Source organism: Cryptomeria japonica, chromosome 5, assembly GCF_030272615.1.
Source record: "Cryptomeria japonica chromosome 5, Sugi_1.0, whole genome shotgun sequence".
Lineage (NCBI taxonomy): Eukaryota > Viridiplantae > Streptophyta > Pinopsida > Cupressales > Cupressaceae > Cryptomeria > Cryptomeria japonica.
In genome coordinates, this window is record NC_081409.1 from 805,915,808 (window position 1) to 805,942,783 (window position 26,976).

The 26,976-nt window shown below is 36.3% G+C and overlaps 1 protein-coding gene across 1 annotated transcript in view; it reads left to right on the plus strand.

Annotated features, from left to right (window-relative positions):
- Positions 1 to 10,127, plus strand: part of LOC131042165 (uncharacterized) — an 85,054-nt gene extending 74,927 nt beyond the window's left edge. The window contains exon 2 of the mRNA XM_057975503.2: positions 9,873 to 10,127. Coding sequence (XP_057831486.2) covers positions 9,873 to 9,896 — 24 coding nt within the window. The 3' untranslated portion in view covers positions 9,897 to 10,127. The remainder of the gene's footprint in view (positions 1 to 9,872) is intronic.
- Positions 10,128 to 26,976: the final 16,849 nt, after the last annotated feature.

The following is a 26,976-nucleotide window of genomic DNA, read 5'->3' on the forward strand; positions in this document are numbered from 1 at the left end:
ACTTACGCTTTCATTGGAACAAGAATACCAAAGTAACTTGAACTTCAAATAAAAATCAAAAGGTTTAAGGGTTAGAGAATCTAATCTAAACCTAAGGACAATGATGATAATGGATGATGCTTTGATAGATGGATTCCACAAATCAAGCTTTGCTTCGTCATGAGGAAACAACTACACAAAACTGATGCAATCTCCAAAGGTAACGAAAGATTTTCATATCATAAACATTCATCCAAATACCCAATATTGGTGTAATCCAAATGAACATCCACAATAGAACTAGTGCTAAATTAGGTTCAGACTAACCATACACTGCAATTTGCAATCAACAAACTAAAAATTGCATGAATCGGAATTCCATCAAACATCTTCACATTTCTCCATTACGATCAATGAACTTTAACTAAAACTTTGAGAGTAGAAACCATGCAAAATGTTGAAACAATACACAAAAAATCCACCATCTCTTCAATGAAAATTATGTATTTATTTCATCATAGTCATGACAACAATTTCTAATCTTCGCTTCCTACTATTACTTCTACTTCCAAGTTCTAACTTCTCTATCCTACTAAACTTTACAAATGAGAAGAGCAAGCCTCATATAGTGCTCCTAATTACAAATGAAGGGCCTAGATTGATTCTAAATCAATGACCAGGATAATTCTATAAAATCTTAAAGTGACATAGTTATAACTAACATCTCCTTACATTCAATTCCATCCAATGGGAAAATTACAAGTTCTTGAATGTACGCCCTTTTGAGAACGGACCAATGATAATTTTCATATAGCCACAATGGCACAATTTACAAGGAATAGATAATGATACTTCGTCCAATGCATCCACATGTCCACTTGTTGATGAGTTAGGTTCGATGAATCTAGACACGATCTTTAATTATTTGATTGGTTGATGATGAGTAGACACCACCTCAACATGGATATCTTGTAAATTTAATCCTTATCACAAAGAAGTTCTTGATACTCAACTCTATCTACTTTTTTTGACTGATTGTGATGGTTCATATTCCCAAATTGCATTATCTTGATCATTATTCTCTATATCTCCATCAAATGAGTCTCTAACTTTGATTCACTCTTCCAAAATTATCTTCTTTGCAATTTCCTTGTCCATGGACTTCATTGTGCATTTCATCTCCACCTTCATAGTAATTCTTCATGATGTCTTGGATATCATCTTCATCTACTTGTAGGGTTCTTCTTAATTAACACTCAGCTTCCTCCTCTTTCATATTTCATCTTCATCATTTGCCATCTTCTTCTTGATATGTTGGATGTTCTTGACCTTGGTCTTGGAAATCCAAGGTCGTTGTAGAATCCTCCATTTGTAATGTTCTTCGTTATCGCTTTCTTGAACATGTCTTATTTTTCCTCGCATTGTTGAGACTTCTTCTATCAGCTCCTTGCATGTCTTGATCTTTTCATGTTGTTGAGGTATCTTCTCTCCATTGTTTGTAGTTGTATCCTTCATTTTGTCATCTTGAATGTTTTGAATTTTGCATTATTTAAAGCTCTTCATCTCATTTATCTCCCTTGCAATCACATGAAAATAAATTTTGTATTATGATGGTGAATAAAGTGCAATATACTTTTAATGATAAGAGTGAAAGTTTATGATCTTAAACTCTAAATTTATCCTGTTTGAAAAAGTTAAACAAACCTTCAGGGGAAGATGATGAAATACATTTCATTATGACCAGCAATTCATAACAATGCTTCATGAATTCTTCCACAAATCTGGAAAATAACTCAAAAGTTCTGGAAATCATGTTTGTAAATCTAGAATATGTTACTTTCAGATTGGAGAATCCTAGAAATGAAGGTGCAAATCTGAAAATGATGCTTATTTTGCCGATTGAAAATGGTTCAGGTCTGAAGGAAAATGAATTTGTTCCTCTTCAACAAACACAATCAGAAATCTGATCTTTGTTTCACCTTGCTCACAGTTTGATCCAACCCCTTTTCATCTAACTCGCACCTCACCTTTTCTCCTCTTGCTATCTGCTATGAAGTTGAGAATCTGATTCGCATCCTCATTGGACAAGTTCTGGAGTTTACCTCTGGTCTGCTCTTTGGATTAGCATATGCAACACTGAAATTTGTTTTCTCCTTCTGGAATTTGTCTCCTCTGCTATGGATTTGCTGTTCTGCTTCTGAATTTAATTTGTAATTGAGTTTGGATGGTGAAGAAATGTCCTTTAATTCTTGTTTTTTATATGCGTTACCAGTTCCTAAGCAAGGGTCGGCTCTATTTGAAAAGGCTACACATTTCAATCTTGTCTTGATTTTAATTTTGCTTGAATTCTAATCTGGTTGGTTCCTTTGATCTTAAATTCTTTTCATCTGGCTCATATGTTTGTGAAACTTCAAACATCAAGGTCGGCTGCATACGTTTCACCTTTCATTTTGTTTGAACCCACACGTTTCATGAATTTGATTTGAAATTGAGTTTGGATGGTGGAAAAATATCCTTTAATTCTTGTTTTTAAATGTGTTCGTAGTTCCTAAGCAAGGGTTGGCTCTATTTGAAAAGTCTACACATTTCAAGCTTGTCTTGATTTTAATTTTACTTGAATTATAATCTGGTTGGTTACTTTGATCTTTAACACTTTTCATCTTGCTCATACATTTGTGAAGCTTCAAACATCTAGGTCGGTTTCATACGTTTCACCTTTTATTTTGTTTGAACCCACACATTTCATGAAGGGGTTTAAATTACACGTTTCATCCTATGCTTGGAATGAAGTTGGCCTTGTATGTTTCTTCTTAATGTTTTCTTGCACTCACACGTTTTCCTTTGCTTTACATGCTTGTGAAGGGGTATTTTCAAATTTGGCTTGGTTTATTAGGCCTTAACTCTCCCCTAGCAGTATTTACATGTGTCCACAGACAAGTTGAGCGCAAATCATAGGTGTGCATGGACAACTAGGGTGGGATTAAGGGGTATTCCGGGACTAGAGTGCGGATGTGAGGATGAATTCCAAATTAATGAGTGTTGGAGAGGTTTAGTCCTGAACTACTAGGTGCTAAACAAGGTTTGACAAGGAATTCCTAAGCACAAATCTAACTTGTGCATGGACAAGTGAATGTTATGATGAATTGCCAAAAAAAATTAAAACTTGAATGTGGATCCATGCTTGAACCTTGGAATTTGATTTTAATTTTGGAATTCTACACTTGAACTAAGGATTGATCATTTTAATTTTGAATTCCATGTTTCACCTTAGGATTTTTAAATGCATTTTGTGAATTTCCACACTCAACCATGGAATTTAATCTTTGAATCTAAGAATTCTCTATTTAGCTTAGAATTTTAACATTTCATCTTGAAATTCCATATTTCAAACAAGGTTTGAAAATTACGCTTTGTCAAAGGATTTTTCACAAAATTTTCTTGATTTTCCTCTCCTGTCAAGGTTGGAATATCTGACCTTGAGAAGGAATTTTTGTTGTCTTGGTATCACATCCTTGGAATTTTCCTCATTTTTCCATACTTGGCATTTTCCAAATTTTCACACTCTTGTCAATTTGTTTTGACAACATTTTACAAGATTTCTTGCATTTTTGACAACTTTGACAACATTGATAACATTGACAACTTTTTGCATTTTTCGCCCTATATTTACAATCTCGAAGTTCATTCATGGATTTAAGACTTGATCACACCCTAAGGACAAAACTTTGCACTTTAAGACATTTCAAGTGTTGATCAGACTTGTAAGACATCACTTTCTAAAGGCTAAAAGATAAAAAATATTGCCAAGCTAAAACAAAACTAAGCAAACACTAATCTAAGATGCAAAAAATGTGAGGATCTTGTTGATGGGTGTTTAATGACCACACCAACACACAACAAAGTTTCCAAAGGACACTCAATTCTCTCTTGAGCAAAGACTCCTCGTATGCTAAGATCGTAGAGGCGACTCCAAGGTTCCTATGCGAACTTGCGACTTTATGATGAATATAGCTTATTTGGTATGATGTGTGCTGGTAATCCAAGGGGGACTTACGCTTTTATTGTTCTTCGATTACAATGAGGACATGGAATGATGCACTCTCCAAGCATGTATGGTATGAAAGATATAGCAATGAAGGTTCTCTTTTTTGGATTTTGGATCACAAAATTAAAAAAAAATGGAAAAAGAGGATCGGGTTAGGAATTCTACTCTACTCCTAATAATTCAAGAGACTGTGAATGATTGGGTGAGATCAAACCACACTTAGGTTCGCCAAAAGAAACAACTGGACAAAGTGGGTGCAATCTTCAAGGGTTGTGCTTATGTTTTACATACCTTAAAAAATTACCATCAGAATGAACAATATTTATCTAAGGTTAGAAGTTAAACATGCACAAAACAAGCTCAAACTAACCTTACACAATGAAACAAATTCATCCATTCATCAAAGGTATGAGCAAAGGATTTCACCACTAATCAAAACTATCAGATGTTTCATTCACTACACAACTTTGAAAGAAACAAACTCTACTGTACTTTGAAGGATAGGAAACCATGCAACTTCAAGATAACACAATTATTCACCAACGAACCAATGAATGAATTATTATTATCTTGAGAGTATCTTAACAACAATTTCACAATATCTCTCCTTATTACAAATGAGGGGGGTAAATCCCTTTATATAGGCCTTCAAAAGGTAATTGGAGAAAACCCTAATTAGGGTTTCAAAGTAAATGACCACCTTTTATTCAAAAAGAACTAGAGTAAGGAACTAATAACTAGTCAACTAAGCATTAAACAACTAGTCTCTAGAAGTGTCTCTTATCTCTCTCTTTGTTGGAAAATTCAATGAACCTAGACACCACTATCTCGAGTTCATCTACAGAGACACTTGGCGTAGTCTCATGCTTGTACTCCATGATTGTTGTATCCTTTCACACTGGCTGAGAGTCTTATCCCTTGCTGGCTTGAGTATCTAAATCTTGTTCATGAAATTGATGAATATGGAAATGTCATCCAAGCGACTCTCCGAGATGGAACTCATGTCCATGAAAAGGTGTTCCCTTGACCTTGCTCTTCTAATTATTTGTAGTTATCTCCTTATCTCCCATTTCTTGCGCAAACGATGCCTCTGTTGAGGAGAGGATTTCCATCTGAATTTCTTTGAGTATCCTCCTTAGTTGGGCTGATTCTTCATTTGATTTCTCAAAGACTTCCTTTCTTGATATCACTGCCCAATACCATTTGGAGAATTCATATGCTTCCTTTTCCTTGATCATTGTCTCAAGGAATCTCCATCAATGCTCCTAGGTGTGGAATAGTCTTGTCTTGGTAGATATGAGTGTCTTCTCAAGCGTGATCAATATCTTGGATTAAACTGAGGATGGCCAAAATCTTGTTATACATCTGCACTAAGTCCTCAATGAATGTATCTGCCTCTTTGTGAACTTTCTTCAATCGGTATTTAGTTCCCTGAGCAATCACCTTCATTTCTTCAAGGCCTTGAATTAATTTCCTTGGAAGGGCAGTGGGTGGAACAAATGTCTCATTTTCTTGCCTAACTAGCTTCATTAGGCGTTGCACATATCCATCTAAGGCTTTATGGTCAGTCATTAGCTTTTTATACTTTTCTTCCAATTTCTTGATTTGATCTTTCAATGCTTGAGTGGAATCATCAAAATCTTCAATGACTTGGGCTTTTGAAGTAGGTCCTAAATCAATCTCTGTTACATCATATTCCTCTGGAGTGATCTCATCCCTTGTCTTGTCTACTCTAGGAATAACATGTCGAATCCTGGACCTTGATTTTCCTCTTATCATCCAGGAGATCTTCTTGGCTGTCTTCTTTTCTTCTGGCTTATTTATCCAATCGAGGAGTTCTCCAAATTTTGTTGCTGGATCACCATACCTTTAGCCACATTGGTACTTTTGACAGCTGACTATGCACTTCCATTTGTTCTTGCTGTCCTAGCAAAGTTTCATTCAAAAGAAAATCTTTGCTGGGGAGGGAAAAATTGGGATCCACTTTTGTTGTCATATCATGCTGGTCAAAGAAATCCATGATGTCAAAATCTTTATCTTGATGAGATTCCTGTTCAAGATTTTCTTGTTGGGGAGGTTCCATGGAAGCATTTCCACTTTGCTTCTCAGGTACACTAGACAAAATCTCCATTTGGCTTTCATTCCTGGGATGAGATATCCTTTCTCGTGTAAATAAGTCTACTTCTACGCTTGGAGAATTGTTTGGTGATGGTTGAGGTGTCACTGTCTTCTGCTTCTTCGAGTTTGGTCCTTTGCTTGGTGCATTTTGCTTCTTTGCCTTCCTTGAACTTGGACTTTTGGCAATCTTTTCGCCTTTTCTTTGACTATTATCTTCTTGTTGGCCTTGTTCATACTCATTTGTACCATCTTATGTTTCCTCAGTAATTCCATCCTAAGTGGATTGTGATTCAGGATTGCCCATCAAATCATATGTCAATTGAGTAGGGCTTGGAATCTGCTAACCTACCTATCAATTCAGATCTTGGTTCTTTTAGTGACCTGTCTTGTTAAAGTGTTAAAGATCGGATATGCCTGGATTAGTCCAATTTAATGGAAAAATGGGCTTGTTCTTTTCCTTCTCAAAGTTTGGGTGCACTCTATTTTCATCCTCTCCTAATTGATCAGACACTGAAAAGAGTTCACACGTTTGCAATAGATTCGACAATGGTCTAGAAAACATTCTTCTTCTAATCTCAAAATCATATCTAGTGTTTGCCTAGTAATCTTCTAGGTGTGCTGTATGCCGGCGTCTCCAACCATGTGCAGTCTGGATCCTGTTATATGGATCAAAGTTTGCCCTTGCTATGTATCTGGTGAGCTTGTAGAACTGCTACTCCTTAGCTGACTTTTCCATTGCTGAAAGTGACAGACACTTCATTTGCATCTCCCATGATGAAGGGAAATTGTAATCCTTGCTTTTTCTTCTTCTTCTAAATTTTGTCATATATTGTCAATTGCCTTGTTACATTCCGTAGGATTATTTTATCTATTGGGTCCCTTGGTAGCCAAAGAGGATTGCCATCAAACCCTTGGACTCTGATATATGTGAACCTAGGAAATTGGATGAACCATGCACCGTACTTTTCCACCAATTTTCTAGCCTTTGAGGATAACCTTTTATGAAAACCTCCTTGCAGACTCCGAACAATATGCATTGAAAATGCATCGTTCACTCTCTTGTAATGATTGATGTTGGTCAGTTGTAATTGAGGAAAGCATTCATATATTTTGAACTTTCCTTCACCTTGTCCAATCGGTCCTTGGCATATGAGTCCATTGTTGCAAGGTTTGTGCCCTTGGTCTCCTTGTGCTGTGCAGTGCAGCGGTTGGGTTTGTGACATGGCTTAACCACCTCCTGTGGATTCTATAAGTCTAGTGGTTGTTTCGGGCATTAACAGGTTGATCTTTTGGTGGATCGACAACCGCATTTGTAACAAGTGGTTTCAGAGCTTGGTCACAGGTTCAAACCCCTTGCTTGCATTGGGGGGGGATTGTTGCAATGTGTCCACCCTTGGTCTCCTTGTGTTGTGCAGCGCAACGCTCGGGTTTGTGACATGGCTTAACCGCCTCCTGTGGATTCTATAAGTCTAGTTGTTGTATCGAGCATTAAGAGGTCGATCTTTTGGTGCAACGACGACCGCACTTGTAACATCCATCATACTTCTGAATTCTGGCAATCAAGTAGATTAAGTATGAAGGCATGTAGAAAGAACGAGTTTGTTCCAAGTTCCTCAACTACTCATCCAAATTGTCACTTATCAATTTGGACTACTCTATAGCTCTGATTCCTTGTATAACTTCTACAATGTAGAAGACATCCATGGTTCATAGGCATAGGCATGTTGACTTCCCATGAGTCTCTAGCTACACATTCATCTGCCCCTGTGTGGTAGAACTTCAATGCTTTCTCTTTATTATTATACTTAATAGAACGGTATGTGGTGATTCCAAATGCCTTTGAGATTGCTCTTGGAGTGAGGTTAGCCAGTAACTTGCCATCAGGAGTTGGGATCGTTCTTCTCTCTGGATTGTAGTTTTTTGCACATTCAACGATCAATTTTGGACATTGGATGGAAGGAGGAAATCCAGCTGCATGGACGATTCCACTCTTGACCATTGTTCGCGCCATTGCTGAAGGAACTACGCCATCATGCCTGAACATCCTTCACCTGAAATCTTCTAAGTCGAATCTCCCAAAGTTGATGTTGGCAACAGTTCCCCACTTTGATTGGATTTTGGATTCGGGAAGAAATCCTTTCGTCTCCTTCTTGATCAGTGCCTGCTTATACTTAGCTGCGATCTTGACTTCCACCATTTAGTTTCCTGGAATTCCAAGGATAGATGATGTTAAAATTATTTCCTTTTTAAACTTGAAAATTTTATCAATCCAGATTAATTCTTTAACAACTAATGAAAAGACCCGAAATCTAATTGTATAGAATTTCTGATTGTTGACTATATATCTAATCAGAAGAATACTGTTTTCAACAAAAAATGCCACAAAAAAGTGCTTTAAAATATAATTCCTCTAGGAAAATGAACTAAATGGAACTCTTGTCAAACTAATTGTGTGAAGATAGTGCCATACGAGAACACAAATTTAAGACATACGGTTATCCATACAGAATTTGAACTGGAATAAGAAATTTTTACAATTCACCCGCAGAAATATAAAGTGCAAGAAATGAAATGGATCAAGAGAGGAAAATGACCCTTCCTTTCCAATCAGGGCTGATCAGTAACTCAAAACTTCAAATCTGATTTAGGAAAAAAATGCTCACAATGTCTTGATTGTGTTGAAGGATTGAACCAAATAATCGGTCTTCTAGCTTTCTAGAAAGGTCACTATTCCAAATTTTCTTTTTCTTTTTTGAGAGGTATGAAGTTAGAGATAGTTCAATTGATTTCTTGTTTTTGATGTCTACTAATTGACATAATGTTTAACACTCTGAATTTGAATCATTTCCAACAAATGATTTACATAATTTTACTTCTGCATTGTGTAACATAAGCATATGTGCATGAAATATTATAAAAATCCATCATGCATGCTATAAATAACTAAGGTGCCGTTAGAGACTTGATGTATGGCTGAAATGGACTTCTTGCATGGAGACCACCATGAATGTGTCATTCAATCCTTTAAGTGATGCAAATATTTCAAAGTCCTGAACTGGCTGCTGGAGAACAAAAGCTTCTCCAATTGTTGGTTCTAACACGTATTTGTGATCTTCACAAAGGTATGCAGGAAGCTTTTTTTTGGGGAAAAGATGTATTCTTCATGGATAAGTTGCCGGAAGAGTTTGTTTTAATATGAACACGTAGTGACAGTATGCCATTTGGCTTCCGTAATGTTGTGTAGGTCACAAAGATGCAACACTTGTAGGCAAAGCTATTGTTTTGCTCTCTTAAATAAAGTACAATCATATATGTTGTGTAGGCTGTGTTAATGACGTGAGCAATGAAATTTCGAAATTTTACTTGTTTGTTTCGTATATTGGCTATATGTGTTTCTAAAGAATTAATGTTTGCTTGAGTGAGGTTTGATGTAATTTGGAATACTGATAATTTTAGATATATCGGATATATGGTTTGTTGCTTCATTCATTATTACATTGCTTGTGTACCATTATTTTGTTTGAGACGGTGTAAGAACAGGATTTGCACATGGTATTTACAAGAGTAGTAGTTCCTATATATTTATCTATTTTCACCCAATCTAAATATCATGATAGTATATAGTTAGCCTCATATTCTTTGTTTTATTTGTCTATTAGAAAAGATAGTGCAAGATAGTGGTACGATTACAGTTCACTTTGTAAATTGATTAAGCTTCCATTATTTTCAGGCGAAGAAAGCACAAGAGAAATGAAGGGTCTCGGAAATGGGTTATTCTATATTCAGGCATGGAAGATGATGGTCTTTCATCAAGAGGTCCAATGTTAAATATATGAAATCTCTTTTGATTTATTCCAATTTATTCCTATATTTTAATTGGTTCATTAAAATCTTCATTTCAATGTTTTTAATCTGATAATGGACAATGTAATCTTATTAGACATGCCACCATTTCGAGTCTTATGTTTTTCATCATTTTTTAGTACTTGCGGTTAGACTAGTACTATCTAAAAGAATATTTTTAGGCAAATTTTTACGTACATTAACATTATCTTTAGTATGTTTAAAAATTCTTTTCAAATTTATTTTACACATCCAATAAACAAATATTTAACAAATTATTCACAATATATATTTAGATTTTTTAAAGTTTTATATTATATAAAAAAATAAAAAAATAAAAATTAACAGTATTATTTTAGTTATCCTTGTGCAATTTAATAATATAAAAGTTTGATAATAAAATAATGTTATTATTAATAATATAATACTAATATTTTAAATAGTAAATTAATAAATAACAACATAATAATATTAAATATTTTAAAATTTATACAATTATTATAGTATAATTATAATATAATAATTAAAAATACAACAATTTAAGAATACTAATATTTATTTATATTAGTGTAAACCTAATCTTAAAACTAATCATATCTCTAATTGAACCTTAACATATTTAACCTAAGTCTAACCTATGACCAACTTAAAGACTCTTAATGATATTAAATTTTGTGATGAACTAGACATGAAATCTGTACAAACTATTCACTAATTTATGTATATAAAATGTGACATTTTGATTTCTATAAGCTCTTTTTAATCCTCTCTTAATACTTTTATCTAAACTCCTAAATTTACTTTACTCCATTTTCCCATAAATTTTTAATTTTTAAAATGTGTAATTATTATGAACTTTAAATAATTAATATTTTTATATATACATTATTTGTAACATTTGATCTACAATATTTAATCTTAATTTTTTTATATATACATTATTTTAATATTTTTTATGGGAGTTAGGTTATGCTATTAATATGTAGCAATTTTAACTAATGTGTTGTAAATAACAATTTCTTTTAATGAATTAGGTTATGTTGCTGAATATGTGGCAACTTTAACTGTTTTATACGATCATTTTTTTAATATGGTTAAATTTTGTTTCAATATATATTTCTTGTAGTATCTTATATATATTTGTAAAAATATGGGCATGCTAGTATAATAATATTAAAATTATTTATTTTAGTTAGATTAGGATATTATTTTAAAATAGATTTAATGCAATTCTTATTAAATAATAATATAATAATATAAAAAACTTAATGGTTTTGATTAAAAAGTAGCGTTAACTAGGGCGTTGACCCTTTAACATAGTGACAGACTATCAACAACACTTTAATAACAACCAAAAATCAAAATAGCTAACATGGGAGCAAGCCTCGAATAAACAAGGTTGGATAAGAGAAAGAGAAAGCTTGTCTAACTTTCAACAACCCAAACCTCAAGGAGGGGAAGGGACACCCAAGCCTTGACAAGGAGGGGTTTGGGGGTGAGGGGTGGAGAGGACTTCCCCTTTCGATTGCGACAAACTACAGTCCAGGTGATATTGCCATTGGGACCATCAAGAGAATGATTAAGCGGTAAGGACCCTGCTCGAATACCATCAATAGAGCTAATAGAGTGCAGCTGTAGGACAAAAGCTGGCTACTGCAGAACAACAGGTGATTGTTGCAAAGGAGTGACATCAGGAGTAGAACTAGTAGGAGTAGAGAGAAGCTGCAAGTTAGAGGCGAGAGGAGTTGAAACTACCAGGGCTGGAGGAGTCACTACATAATTGACTGCAACATCAACAACAATAAGAGGCACCTTAACCTCTTGAGAGGAGCCATTTGAATCAAGATCAATGACATGGATGGTCAAGTAATTAGCAGTAGCATCTTTCCACCTGGTAGCAACACCTTTGTGGCGTGAAATAGAGTAGTCCGAAGCAAGATGACTTGTAGAAAAACTTTTGCAACAGTGAAAGGGGAGGTCTTCAAAATCCAATGATTGTGTCCAATGTCGATCCCCAACCATGAGAACCACATCTCGTAGGAGAGGCGAGGAGATGTCAATATCAACTAAGATACAAACAAAGGTAGTGTGGTCCATTGAAGACGTAGCATCATCAACCTTTAAGAAATGACCAATAGAGTGACCGATAGCCTCATAGCAAGAATGCTCTCAAAAATGAAGGGGGAGATTTGGAAAGCGAACCCAAATTGGACACACATTAAGCAGTTCAGTGTGAGGGTTAAAAGTAGCCCAAGGCTTAATAGAGAGGGATTGCACTCCCCAAACCCACAACTTGCCCAAAACCAAATCTCGATTAGTCGAAGATGTAAAAGAAGCAATGAAAAAGCTTTTAGCACAAGGAAAAAACACAATATTATGAGCTACCAAAGGCCTCCAAGAGTCACTCACCCAACGGTGGAGGTCTGGTAGTGAAGGCCATTGTCATATCCCCCTTCTAAATTTAACAATTTACTATTTATAGTGAGCCTAGTTATCTAAAATAGTCAATCACAACCTTCAAATAAACTGGAAAACTCTAGTCGCCAAAAGGAATTCTTCAAATCTGAATAAATGGAAATTAATTTGAAGTGTTTCTAATAATAAAAAAAGGGGCATGAGTTTGGAAATAGAAAGTTTAGTTTGTGAAGGGAAATAGAAGAAGTTAAATAAAGAGAAATGGATTTTGGAATGAAATGTTGAAAGGTGGTTGACAAATGGTAAGTGAATGTTTTAAATTTGAATTACAAACATATTTCCCTCCTAGGCGTTGGATTTGGGCACCAAGTTTGAATTCAAAATTATTCTGGGGTTTAAGTATCGTTTTGGTTACAGTTTCGTTCATTCTATCTTATCATTTTTAATAGGGTTTTGTTGTTCTTCTTTAGAGGCTGAGAAACCATTGAAGGAGTGATCTTTCAGGCTGATAAACCAGGGGGATAGAGGCTTGCAGGAAGTGTGTTTACAAGTATCCAGTGGCAATCACATTTAGGGGTTGTAGTGTGTTCAAAGAGACTTTATGTGTGTTGTTTTGACAAGGGTTGTAAAAGATAGTGTGTGGTAGTTTTTTAGTCCATTTTCAGATATGTATTGCTGGTAATAACAACGTATATTGCTGTTCTTGGCTGTGTTAGGCATTTATTTCATGCATCTTTCTATTGTGGCAAAGTGTGAGGAGTTTCGAGAGTATTTTGGATTTTATAGTAGATTTGTGAAGCTTTGAGCTCCATTTTTGGAGTCTATTTTGTAATGGTTCATTGCAGATTTGTAGACTATCATAAACAAATATTTGCATGCTGTTATAATGCCAAAATATTTGTAGAATCTTCTTCTTATGTTTTTATGAGGGTTTTAAGTGTTTATAAGTTCATTGGTGCAATTTTCGGCATACCCAATTTCACTGCTTGGTTGCAAATCGTAAATTTGAGTTGGATTATTAGAATTTTGTAAATCTGATATAAAATTGCAGCAAGGGTTATTATAGTGGTATCAAAGCTAAGATCTTGCCAGCTTGTAGGGTTTTGAGTTGCAAATAATGGGGGGAATTTTCAATTACTTCATGAGAAGTAGCTCTAGAGGGAAGAAGTCAATTCTCAACATAAAGACAACCAAGGCCATGGTCCTACCTGATAATGAAGGAGAAGGAGCTACCCCCATCATCTCAATAGAAATATCCTTGATTGAAATAGCTACCGAATGGTACGAGGATTATATTAAACAATCTGATGCTTTCAAAGCAATTGTTGCATTTGAGAAAATTATAGATATTAATGAAAAGGATCTAAAGAGAAGAGAACAAATGAAAAGACATTATCCTACAACTATACTGAATACAAGCACAATTATTACAAAGATGAAAGAAAACACTAGAAGTGAACTTAGAAGAAAAATGCTATGTTTTACATGCAAGGAACATTGGGAAGCAAGTCATGGATGTGGGAACAATAAAGAAGCGAAGGGAGAAGCATGTATGAATGAGATGGTGGAACCAGAAAGGATGATGGATACATCATTACAAGACCAAGATAAGAAAGAAGAATCAAAATCGAAGCTTGAATATTTTCATAAAAAATGCATATCAGAATCAAAACAACTTACTGAGCAGGAGCCAAAGAATGAACAATCAAATTTGGAAATATGAGACATCATGAACAAGGCTGAAATTACCAAAAATAATATTTTAGTTATTATAATATTAAAATTATTTATTTTAGTTTTGTTATGGTTATTCTCATGTAATTCAATACTCTATCACTTATAAGTGGAATAAAATTAGAAAACACTACAATATATCTTACTATTATCTAATACAATCTCATTTTTTAAAATCAAAATTAAAATCAAATTACAATACATTTATTCGAAGTTACAATTGTAATTCAAATCACATTGACTATTTCTATTTCTAAATCATAACGACAATCTTACGATTTACGAATAGACTAATGATCAACTAATTCAAAATATCATTCTTATTTATTCAGATAATAATAGTTACATTTATTAATTCTATTACAATATTAAAACGACAAGTGCTCGCCACAACATGGCATTTGTTTTTTCATGAAATGATCAAATGTCTAACTTATATATATTATTTAACATTTAAGATTTACTTTTTGTTCTAGAAGTACGAAATGTTGTGTTGCCTAAGTAACTCTTCCAAACATCAAACAAAGGTTCTTGCTGCCTTGTTTAACTAGAAACAAAATTGTTTGTTTTTTTCCTTATACCACCTTAATTATGAAAAAATTCAAATGGCAACAAATCAACTTTAAACCATTATATTTACTGTAAAAATAACATAAATTGTTTAATAGAAATTAGCATATATGTACGAAGAGGACAGGCTACTGTTTGAGTTATCACATCATTAGTATGTTTATATGTTATTAGGTTAATGTTGTTGGGTCTGTTAAATAAATAAATTTTAGTATATCAGTTGGGTACTTATAGGAAAAATGAGGCTTTATAGAAGCCATTAAATATCGTTTGTAATCAATAAACTCCAGTAGAAACAATATACATTATTTTTATTGCGTTCAATCATGGTGTAGTTTGTTAATCTTTGTGCTCACCATTTCAATTGTAGCCTCATTTTGAGTATTTAGTGATTTATGAAAATTAGGATATTAATCAATTAAGGTGGATGTCCAATTTCAATTTTGATTTTTGCACACTCAATTTATTATAATCTATTGTGCCCCTTTATGAGGTATGCATGTAGATTGCTGTGTTTAAGAGTTAATAGAGCAGTATGGTCATCCACAATGTTTCAAAATGGTTTGTATCGAAGTCATGCCATAGAGCATACTAGAAGGAGAATTGACAAGGGAGATGGTAACATGAAGAATATTAGAAGGTAGTGGAGTGACCAATGGTGGTAGCAAAAAAAGAGTAATATCATGGGTCGTGTTTGACAATATTTTAACAGTAATATTATGGTGGGATTTTAGATAGTAGTTGAAATTTGCCACTTCACGCCACATTTATGGGGGTTAAATGAAGTTATACGAACACAAAATTTTATAGGTAAGTGGCCCTTGTTAGTTTTCTAAAAAATATGATTTGTTTATTGTTTAGTATTAAAAAAAGTTTACAATCAACATGGATATGTTATAGTAGGAAAAACTAATGGCATTGACTCAGGGTCCTACTATCATTGTTCTTGCTCCTATTCCAATTAATGATTCTCTTTCAGCTTTTGTTTCTATTTCAGCCCCTATTTTCATTCCTGCATCTCCTTTGGTTCCTATGTCTCTCTCCCTTTCTGTGTTTGTGATGGGTATAACTAAGAATGACATGGTTTCATTGCGGATTTTGGGTTGAAACTTTAATTTGTGCTACCCAAATTTGGGTGCGGGTCTGCTTAGGGAGGCATGGCCTTTTCTTCTTTAGTTGTATTTCAACAAGCCACAGATTAAAATGGGCTTTTCTATATGCTAGGTTCACTTGAGGTATCTTCATAGGTGGAAACACTAGTTCCTACCTCTCCTGCTCAAGTGCCTTTTTTGCTTGGTGCCACTCTTGGCCGGCCTAGAACTTCCAACTTTGGAAGTTATGTGTTATCGGTCTAGTCCGTCCTTTTACAGGTGCTCCTGGCTATGCTCAGGTGACCATAACTTGACTTGTTCAACCTTTATGTAAGTCCTATCCTCTTTGTTGTGGATGTGTTAAAAATGTAGATTTCTACTAGCTTAGAGCTCTTGTGTTTCGTTTTTCAACCTCTACCCCTCTTTGCCCTACGTACACGACTAGGTTTAAGATTCTTGGAAGCCCTTGTGGTTGGTAAGATAGATCTTTTCCCCCTAGCAAAAGGTTTTTTCATTCCTTCTTTTTGTGACATTCAAGGTTGAACACTTGGTGTTGGGTTAGCTTTGGGCTTCGGGAGAGTACTCCCTCTCAGTCAAACCTTGGTCTTATTTTTTTAACCCTCTTATTTGTTGACACACCCAAGAGCTTGTGCACCTCCACCAAACAATGAGAAGCAACCACAAGCTATTCACTAATCAATGTACACAATGCATTGAAGAGTATGCGATGTTTATAAATGTACATACCACATGCTTATAAAGTAGAATTCAGGAGAGTAGTGTACAGACGAGGACATATGACCCAATTAGCAAGAAGAGTAGGTATATAATCACTCTGGCACAAATAATAATATACCTAACTTGATAGTTAATATACAACTATGCATCTAGAAGAATACCTATACGTAAGTAAACTTAAGAAATTGTTTGTACAACCTAAATGCATACACTAACACCCCCTTTAAGTGAATCTTAGGGAGAGATATGCAAGAGTTGCAATTAGTGAATGAAAATGAAACATGAGAAGCATTATGGGTCTGACCACATCGCCGTATTAGGTACCTGATGTGTAGTGAATGTCAAACTGTGTAGTGCCTTGAATGTACCTCAAGATGCGCTTGGCTGCCTTCCAATGACTTATGAGGATCTTGAGAGAAACAAGAGACAAGATCAACTCCAAAGGAAATATCAGGATGACTATGTGTCAAGTACAAAAGGTTGCCAACAAAATGTTGATACAAGGTAGCATTAATTGATGGAGTAGTGCAACTGGTGGACAACATGACACTTGACTGAAAAGGAATAGGAGTTGACTTGCAATAATCTATCTCAAAATTTTGAAGCAAATCAAGAGCATACTTCTTCTAAAAGATAGAAATACCAATAGAAGACTAATGATCATGGAGACCAAGAAAGTAATGCTAAAGACCAAGGCCAGTCATATCAAAACGCTCCATCAAAGCTTGATGAGTATCCTCAATTATGGCAGGAGAACTCTGAGTGAGATTTTAGTTATCCACGTAGAGGACATGAACGAGAAGATCCTCCACATGCCTTCGAATGTAAACTCTAGGATCAAAGTGACATCTAGTGAATTCGAAAGCAAGAAAAAAATTGTCCATCTTCTCATACCAAGCTCCAGGAGCTTGTTTGAGACCATACAATGAACGACGTAGCCTAAAAACAAGTGAAGAATCCCGTACAAAGCCTGCTAGATGCTCCATATAGATCTCCTCATGAAGATCACCATGCAAGAAAGAAATCTTCACATCCATCTGATACACTAACCGACCTTGAGTGCAACAAAAGGAAGTACATGACAAATTGATGGGATGGGGTTAGGGATAGACTAGCCTAGTCTATGCTCTTGGATCCTTTCCTGGGATCACCTGGTATTCTCTACACACCCTAGGGTCTCTAGGAATTCCCTTTGCTTGAGGAATCCACTGACCATGCCCAATCCACCCACCAATGAGTTGCAATACTGCTCCTAGGGTCTCACCTACTCATGAGACTCAAAACCCCTTACTATGGCTAATAAGGGCTAATCTTGTTCCACACCTTCCAAGGTCTTAGCAAGGTTGTTTCAAGTCTATCTCATGGTCTATCCACCCATTTATGTGCCCCCTAGAGGTTTCAAGATTCTAACCCCTTACCGGTTTCACAAATTTGGGTTTTTGCCTTCAAATAGGGCTACAAGGATTAGGACCAATTAGGCCTCCTACCCGGTCTTCTAGGGCTCCCTCTCACAAACGATGCACACACAACCCAAACTCCCAAAATGGACTGCCATTCAATTGGCAAGGGCTCAAGGATTTTCTAGGTTTTGGGCCTCCAAGTGGCCGTACACTGCCTAGGGCGAATTTTTGGGGTTTTCAAGGGTTTTGTGAGGGTTTCTAGGGTCTGCCTGGGTAACAGTGAGTGTTTTGAGTTTTAGCCACCTTGTTTGGATTGGTGGAGGCTCCTCCTTCACACCAATGATGCTTCACTCACTCCTCTGCACCTCCTCCAAAGGATGCACTATCCACTAACCAACCTTGCTCTCCAAGACCTCTGCAATTTGACCTCTCCTAACCGGGCACTGTCCAGTCTCGCCTAGGAGTGGGTCTTTGCTTGGCCTTCCTGCATTTTCAAGGGCCTTGCCTGCTTGGGACTATAGTACATGGTCTTCACATTCATTCTCCATGGTTTCATGGTGGTTCCACAACGGGGAATGGAGTTAAGACTTCATTTGCTCAAACCAGTCCAAAACTAGACAGTGAGACTGCAACTTACAAATTATTTACAAACACACTCAACCGGTAAACAAAAAGCTAATCTAGTCACTCACAATGAAGATATATACACCAAAGAAGACATTTCACACAGGTTTGCTTGCAAATCAATCCAATAGTTTGCTTGGTAACTTCATTCAAACTGACTGGTAACCCAAAAACAGTCACAGTCAAGCTTTTTCTTCCTTGGCCGTACAATGTCTGACATCCAACCCTTTAACTTAGGGTTTGCAACATCTTATACTGCCCATACCTCCGTTGGTGTGCCACATTTGTCCACGCCAACCTAAGGATTTTGACATCATGGTGGAAAAGTTGCTTGACAACTTTTAAAAGTTGTCATGCAACTTGCAACTTTTGAGCAACTTTCCCAATGTTGCTCTTCATGACTCCTAGACCCACAATGGGCCAACCTAAGGACACCACCATGATATGAAGGACCCCTAAACACCTCCAGGACACACATACCCTCCATTTTCAAGAAAATCACAATCTTGACTTATGACCCCTAAGATCTCCTCTAAGACCCTACCTAGGACCTATGAGCACATGGCTCATTATTTTATGTACAATGGCTTCTAAAGAAGCATAACACCAACAAGAAAAAGAAAGAGAAAGAGTCTGGAAGGGTGTTCCTGCACGACAAATGGAATCCATCTTGGCTATAGGAGCAAAAGTCTCAGAATAGTCAATATCCTCAACTCGAGAAAATCCCTTAGCCATTAGATGAGTCTTATACTTATCAATAGAACCATCAGGTGAAAATTTGGTACGACACACTCACTAGCACCAAACCAACTTTCTACGCTTAGGAAGAGGAACCAAATCCCAAATATGATTATTCATCAAAGAAGAATAATCCTTTATCATAGCACTGTCCCATTTTAGAACACCTAAAGCATCAGAAAACTTCTAAGGATCAATAGAAACTGCATAACTTAAAATATTGATACCTAAAGTGCGAGAATGAGTGCAACGTGTAGCATTAGAATCACCAACAAGAGGACTAACATCCTCAAGAATTGTACGAGCCCATAAAGGTTGATTGGGTGTAGGTGGAGTAGGAGAATATGGATTGATGCCAACAACAAGATCAATACCATCCTCATCATAAATACCATCATCATCTACAAGAGCATCATCATCGTCATCCTCTTGATGCAAGACATCCTCAAAAGAATAACTGAGAAGGGAGGGATGGAGAGACGTGTGATGAGAATCCTTTGGAGTGAAAGAGTCATCATATTGAAAATCATGACAAAAATATACCTCTCGAATGTCAGGATAAACAAACAATAACCCTTCACATTCTCACAATAGCCAATAAAGATGAACCGCTAACTTTTAATCTCCATTGCCTTATGCCTACCATCTGGAATGAATTTCCACGCATCACTGCCAAATAATTTGAGGTAGGAAACCTTGGGCTTGACTTCAGACCAAGCCTCCTCGGGTGTGATATTTTGCATTGCCCTGTGAGGCATACAGTTCTCAATTTAGTTGGCACAATTGATAGCCTTTGTCCAAAATGTTGGAGCCATGTACCAAGACTCTAGCATACAATAGGCCATCTCCCTCAAGGTTCTGTTCTTCCACTTGGCCACACCATTTTGCTGAGGAGTGTATGGAACTATGTGTTGATGAAGAATACCTCGAGCATGACATAAGTTCTAAAATGCCTGATTGACATACTCCCCCCAATTATCTATGTGAATCATTTGAAGGGAACTTCTTGACTGCTTCTCCACAAATGCAAGGTTATGAAATGTCCAAGAAACTCATCCTTGTACTTCAAAAAGTACACCCATGTGTGCCTAGAAAAGTCATCAATGAAGGTGAGCACATACTTGGCCCTCGAAAATGAAGGAGTGGGGAATGAAATGAGGTCACTATGCACCAATTCAAGGGGAGTTGAAGCTTGTGTGGCCACACCATTAGGAAATTGATCCCCATGATGTTTTCCAAGAGCACAACCCTAACAAACTCCATTTGAACAAGATATCTTAGGTAGACCAATCACCAAGTTCTGTGTGCTCATCTGCTGGAGATATATGTATTTCAGGTGCCTAAACCATTCATGCCAAAGCTTGGTCATAGAATTTGCATGAACAATAAGACATGATCTTGATGAAGAGTCAAAACCATCAAACCTATGCAAATAGGCTGCATGATCAACTATACCTATAGCAATGACCTCCTCGAGATGCTGCATCTCTCAAATAGTCACATTTGTAGGAGAGAACTCAACAAGTCTTCCATCACCATGATGTCAAATTTGATAGATGGAAAGTAGATTCTGTGAAATATCAGGGTCAAGAAGAATATCCTCAATGCCATCATGTTGCATCAAAACTAAGCTTGTCCCCAAAACTAGAATATGAGAATAGTTCACAACAACAATATGTGAAGGACTATCATAATGAGAATCAAGAATATCAATAGTATGAGTCATGTGATGAGAAGCACCAAAATCAAGAATCTAACTAGAACTGGTAGAGGACAAAGCCCTAGCTGAAAGAGCTTGCTCTTTTCCCAAGGAAGAAGACCTAGGCACGACAATATTGTGATTCCTCCAATGCCGCTAGCCATATAGAAGAACGTGCATCAATATGTCTTGGTTTGCTACAAAAGGAACAATTCTCCTTCTTGCTAGACTTAGAAGATGATTCTCTTGAGTTAGGAGGAGGAGCAATCTTCTGATCATACTTCACCTTAGGCTTGGAGGGAGGCTCACTTGTTGTAGACGAATCTGTCTTGGGCTTCTTATTGTTACCCTTGCTCTAGGAAGATTGATCCATCAAAGCATGGCTTTTAGGAAGAGCATCCATTTGAGCCAACTTGGCTTGCTCCCTAGTCAAACGATCATAAAAGACCTCAAAAGAAGGCATCTTATGGCCTTCTCCCACAACATCCATGGTAGAATAGAAGGTAGAGGCAAACACTTGGAAATGGCCTTTGAGAGGAAGATAAATTGCTTATCATCTTTCTCTTGACCACATCCTTTCAACTATGACAAAATCAGTTTGAACTGTGCAAGGTAATCTTGAATAGTGGGAAATGCATTTAGAGTGAGAGAGGTGAGATCGACTTCAAGTTGCAAGATCTTGAATTGATTGATCTTACCATACAACTTTGCAAGCTTATCCCGCACCTCTTTAGGTGTGTCACACTCAGCAATAAGAAACAACAAGTTATTAGACACATGAAGCCCTATGAGACCTTTCGCCTCATCCATTTTGTTTAGATGAGAGAACTTGTCAAATTCTTTAGTGAACTCGGGTTGGGTGGCATCCCACATTTGCCAAAAACCTCGGGATTGCGACAATTGGGCCATCTTTAGATTCCATGTGTGATAATTGTGTGGTGTGAGTGGCTCAATGCTTGGGTACATGATTTACAAGGGCACACACAAAGGACTAAAAAGCACTATATACACCCACCAAAATGGATATAAAACAAATTTACAAATTCCAAAACACCGATTTTGCCAAAAGAGTAACAATAACAACTTGCAACTTCAAGCTATAAAAGATGGCATAAAATGACAATTTTTTAGAAAGTACATCCACCATGGCATAGTTTGTAGAAGTAGCTTTACAACGATATCTTGTTCATTGGAAAAGGATCCCATATGCAAAAGTTTAAGAGTTTGAAAAAATGGCCTATTTTAGGCACTTTTGGGCATCACAATAGCCCCTGTTCGCTCTCCATGTGACCATGAGACCACCTCCAAAAACTAAAAAGCCCTTGCCAAAACAATAGAATGCAATCAAATCTCAAATCTTAGGGAAAATCATTGAGCGGGAAGGGGGTACAGTAATAGAAGCTCTGATACCATGTCGATGCGCCCAAGAGGTTATGTTGCAAGCCAAAACACAAAACCTGGACCAAACAATGAGAAGCAACCAAAATCTATTCACGAGTCAATGCACACAATGCATTGATGAGTATGAGATGTTCACAAATGTACAAACCTCATGCTTATAAAGTAGAATTTGGGAGAGTAGCGTACAAACAACGAGGACAGATGTTCCAATGAGCAAGAAGAATAGGTATAATCACTCTAGCACAAAAAATAATATACCTAACTTGATTGCTAATATACAACTATGCATCTAGAAGATTATCCATCCCTAAGTAAGCTAAATATGTACACAAACGTTATCAAACAACTCAAATTTCTTGTGTCAAATTTTGAATCATTGAAATCAATGTTGGACAGTGGAGACAATTATGGATAAACATGTTTCCAAATCTGAACAATGTTTTTTTTTATGGGTGAGGTTTGAAATTTCTTTAGTCCTTGAAATTTGTTTCTAAGAATTTGATCAATTAAGTCTTATGATAGTTTTTTAAATTGTAAAAATTCTTCAATCTTTGCAACTAAAATTTAGTTCAGAATTTATGTTTGTATATTAACACTCAAATCTAGACAACATTTTTTTAAATTATAAAAAATTGTATCCATCTGTAGTACCCCTACCCTAATCAATCTCTAACCTGGGTTTAATCTTGATTAGTTTATCTTAATATTATGTTATAGTCAGATGTTGATTTAACGCATAGCTGTTGATGTGGGTTTCACACTAGTTGTATGCAAGTTGTTAGTGTTCCTATTCCGTGGTATTAATATTGAGCTAATGCTTTCATTAAGTTTCTATATGTATGCATGTATGACTCTTGGTTGCAGGAAATTTCAGGTACAACGCCGCATGAGTGCGAGGTTCGTCTTCACCTGGATTTGCAGGTTTGAGTGTACCTCTTTAATCCTTAGAGTTGGATTAGGTGGTCGTAAGACCCTAGTTGACCTTAGTCGTGCTCAAGTGAGCATCGTCAGTTGTCGTCGGTTATCCCTTTTTGTTTGGGTTTGCGAGTCGTCTGTTTGGTTGACCTTCTCGGTTTGCGTGCTTGGTGTGCATGGTTAAATTGATTAATTAGTCCTTAGTAATTATTTTGATTAAATATGTATTTGTGCATTAGAGTTTAATGGGCTAAAGTAATCGGGATTTCGTTATGCGATTTTCGTTGTTATGAATTGCTTATTTTAAATTGGAAGTAAGTTCGATTAATGACTGATTTTGAATATGAAATGCATTTTATATATGTTGTTGAAAAAGAAAGTTTTGTATTTTATCGCAATAGATTGATTGTATTCTGTGGCTTTTGAAATTAGAAAGGCTAAATTTAATTAAATGAGGAAATCGATTTTGGATTTGAAAAACAAGTTAATGTGTTGCTATAGTTAGAAAAGTATTAATTTGGAGAGTTATTTTTAAACAAAAAATTTTTAATTCCAAAAATGGAATTTTTGGTCAACTCTTCCATATAACCCAAAATTTGGGGAAAATTTGAGGATGGACATTTTTGGAGAATTTTTGGTTGGAAAAGATTTTGGAGATGAAATTTGAGGGTTTTGGATGGAGAAGGAGGGTTTTGGTAGCTGGAGATTGGAACTCTTCAGCAGATCTTGCCAAGAACGCGAGATCAGGTAGGATCTAATTCTCCATCTTAGTTATTGTTTAAAATGGAAATGGGGGTTTGAATGTTTTCATGCTATCTTGGTTCCAGATTCTCCATTGAATGCCATGCTTATGAACTGATTTAGTAAATTAGTTAGCTTGGCTGGAAATGTATTTGAGGTGTTGTTAATCGCTCTATCCTTTTTGGGTGTTTGAAACCCTTGGGTGTTTGTAAAGGATGAAAAACCATCAAGAAAATATGATATCAAACGCAGTTCTTATTAAACTGAATTTATATTGAATCGAAATTCATTATCAAGCTTTGTAGTGGGCGTTTTGTTTTAGAAGTTCGAACTGTGTTTTAAAGGGAAAGGAAAACATTTATTTTTATATCGAACTGGGCGTTTGTGACCATTTCCGAACTGTGTGTTATAAAAATTTATACATTTTTGTGCTGGGCGTTTTTGTTGTGTTCAAACCTGTGCGTTGTATTATTTTAAATGAAAGTGTGCTGGGCGGAGGTTTTATGTAAGACGAAGCCTTGGTTTGGGGTTGGAGGGTGGGGAGCGGAGCTCCCCCGCTCCTCCTCCCCTCCCCCGCTCGCTTCCCCGTTGTTCTCCCCCGCTCGCTTGTGTAGATAGCTGTGGCCGCGGCACTGCAGTGGCCGCAGGGACCGCGGTGGCCGCAGGGCGCCGCGGACCTGCGAGCACCGCAGTGGCGCCGCTTGCACTTTTCCCGCGGCTAGGGTTTGGGCGCCATCCATCCCTGTTGGGAGGTGGGCCCCGCCCTCGTTGTTTTTAAAATGTTTTTTTTTTATTAGTTTTTAAAAATGGTTTTTTTTAATGTATTTTTTTATCACTCAAAAAAAAATGCATATGATATTAATATCATTTTAATGAAAGTTATTATTTAATGTTAAGTTTAATTAGCTTCTTAATTATGATTAAGGGGGCATATCATGATAAAGGTTAATTTGGTATTGATTAATTTTCATAATGGAGTTTATAGGTTAATCATTATTCAATGTCATCTCATGACTTATGTTCCCTTCCTAATTAAGTTCCAAAACTGATAATTTCGCAACCGAATATCATTGATTTCATTCTGATTGATCTTGGATTAATAAATCTAGATCTTACCTTCTAGCTGATTAGAGCATTTGGCTAATTAAGGTAGTATCTTTTAAAAACAAAATAGAGAATAATATGTTATTGAAAAATTGTTAAAATGCGATGTAATTACTAATTGATGATGTTAAATATTATCGTAGAACATATCATTTGAGTAATTGAGAAGTAAGTGAGATTTTTATCGTTGGGTATTTGAATTTAAACGATATGCTTTGGAAATGATTATCTCCATTTAGATTCTCTTTCTACATTTTTATTTCCGTAATCCGTATAATGCATCTGGGCTTGAGAAATAATATGAAACTGTAGAGTTCGGTTTTAGACCAATATGTTAATGATGTTTTGTTGGAGATTAAATATCTTATTTATTTGATTAATGGTTGTCTGAGTTTAATTAATATGAATTGGTTTGGAAACTCATTATGGCTTATATGTATGTTCTATGCTTTGAACCTTAAAGAGTTAGAAAACCAAGAACAACTTATCCCTTGATGAGGTAGATAACTGTAATCGGATTTAGATCTTGTAGAAAACCTGATCGACTTTTAATGTTTAGATCAATTCGGAAAGATTGTATCTGTTGGATTATTGCCTATGCGAGTTTAATTGCTGTATTCGCTTTTGCTTATGAAATGGCAAGTTTTGCTTTGTTTGGTAGGACCCTGTCGTATGGAATGATTTGGGGTACCTGTTTCAGTCCTCTGTTTTGAGTTGACTGTTGTTTTGTGGTGTCGTCGTAGTTGGTCATATCCTCTTTGTGTGAGTCGAATGATGATTCATGGTTGACCTTAGTTTGTCAGGTCTCTAGTTAGAGTACCGTCAGTAAGTGTTCATCTTTGAGTCGTGTTTGACCAAATGGTTGTCCTCTTCTTCTTGAACTCCGTTCGTCTGACCATGTGTATTCCCTGGTTTTGAGTTCGTCTCAGTTTAGTCTAGTGTCGTATGGGAAAGTGGCTTTCGATTGGGGGCCGCGCCCAAAGTGGCTGCTGGGTAACCCGTCGAAAGTGAGTCTAATAAGTGATAACCTTTAAGTAGATTAGAATGTAATTTCTAAGTAAGATAAATGTGCCTCACACATGGGACGAGTGCTATCATAGACTCGACATGCTGTGAGAAGGCCTGAAATGACAAACCACCATCTTTGTCTTCACGAGAGGATGTGTGGGTCCACATGAGGCTTGGATGGGCCGGAAGCTCGGATTAGGTTGCCAGGGTAACCCAGTGTATGGGGCCGGGACCTATGAAGACTTGCCATGGTATCCATACCAAGTTGTGTGATGACACTTGTCCCTATGTTCGCTAGTGTGTTGTCGTTTTGTCCTGTTAGGAGTACCTTTGTGGGTCGTCCTTTTGTCTCTGCCCTTGTAAGTATTGGTTTCATGTTAGACCTTGGGTGGTGATGGCTCAGTTTTATGGATGCTCTCTTGGACCTTTGTATTAGCTTTGATTATGTTCAGCTGGATCCTGTTCTTTTCAGGGATCGTTATGTATTATTTGACCGATGTGGTCGTTTGTATATTGTTTATGTATCGCCTTGATGGCCAGATTGTAATGGTGTAACCTCTTGTATTCTTGACTTTATTAATTATCAGAGGGGTCTTGCAGTTGAGCAGACCCGGAGATGTAGCCCTTTAGGGGTGAACTCCGAGATCATTATGGTGTTATGTGATGTATTCTCTTATGTTTCCTTTATTCAGCTTTGTCATGTATGATTAGCTTATGTTAGAATGGTTAAGTGGATAAATGGAATTAACTTTAAATGCTTTTATTCAGTCCTTTCTTGAATGCCATGTTGATCGAATGCATAAGTAGTTTAGA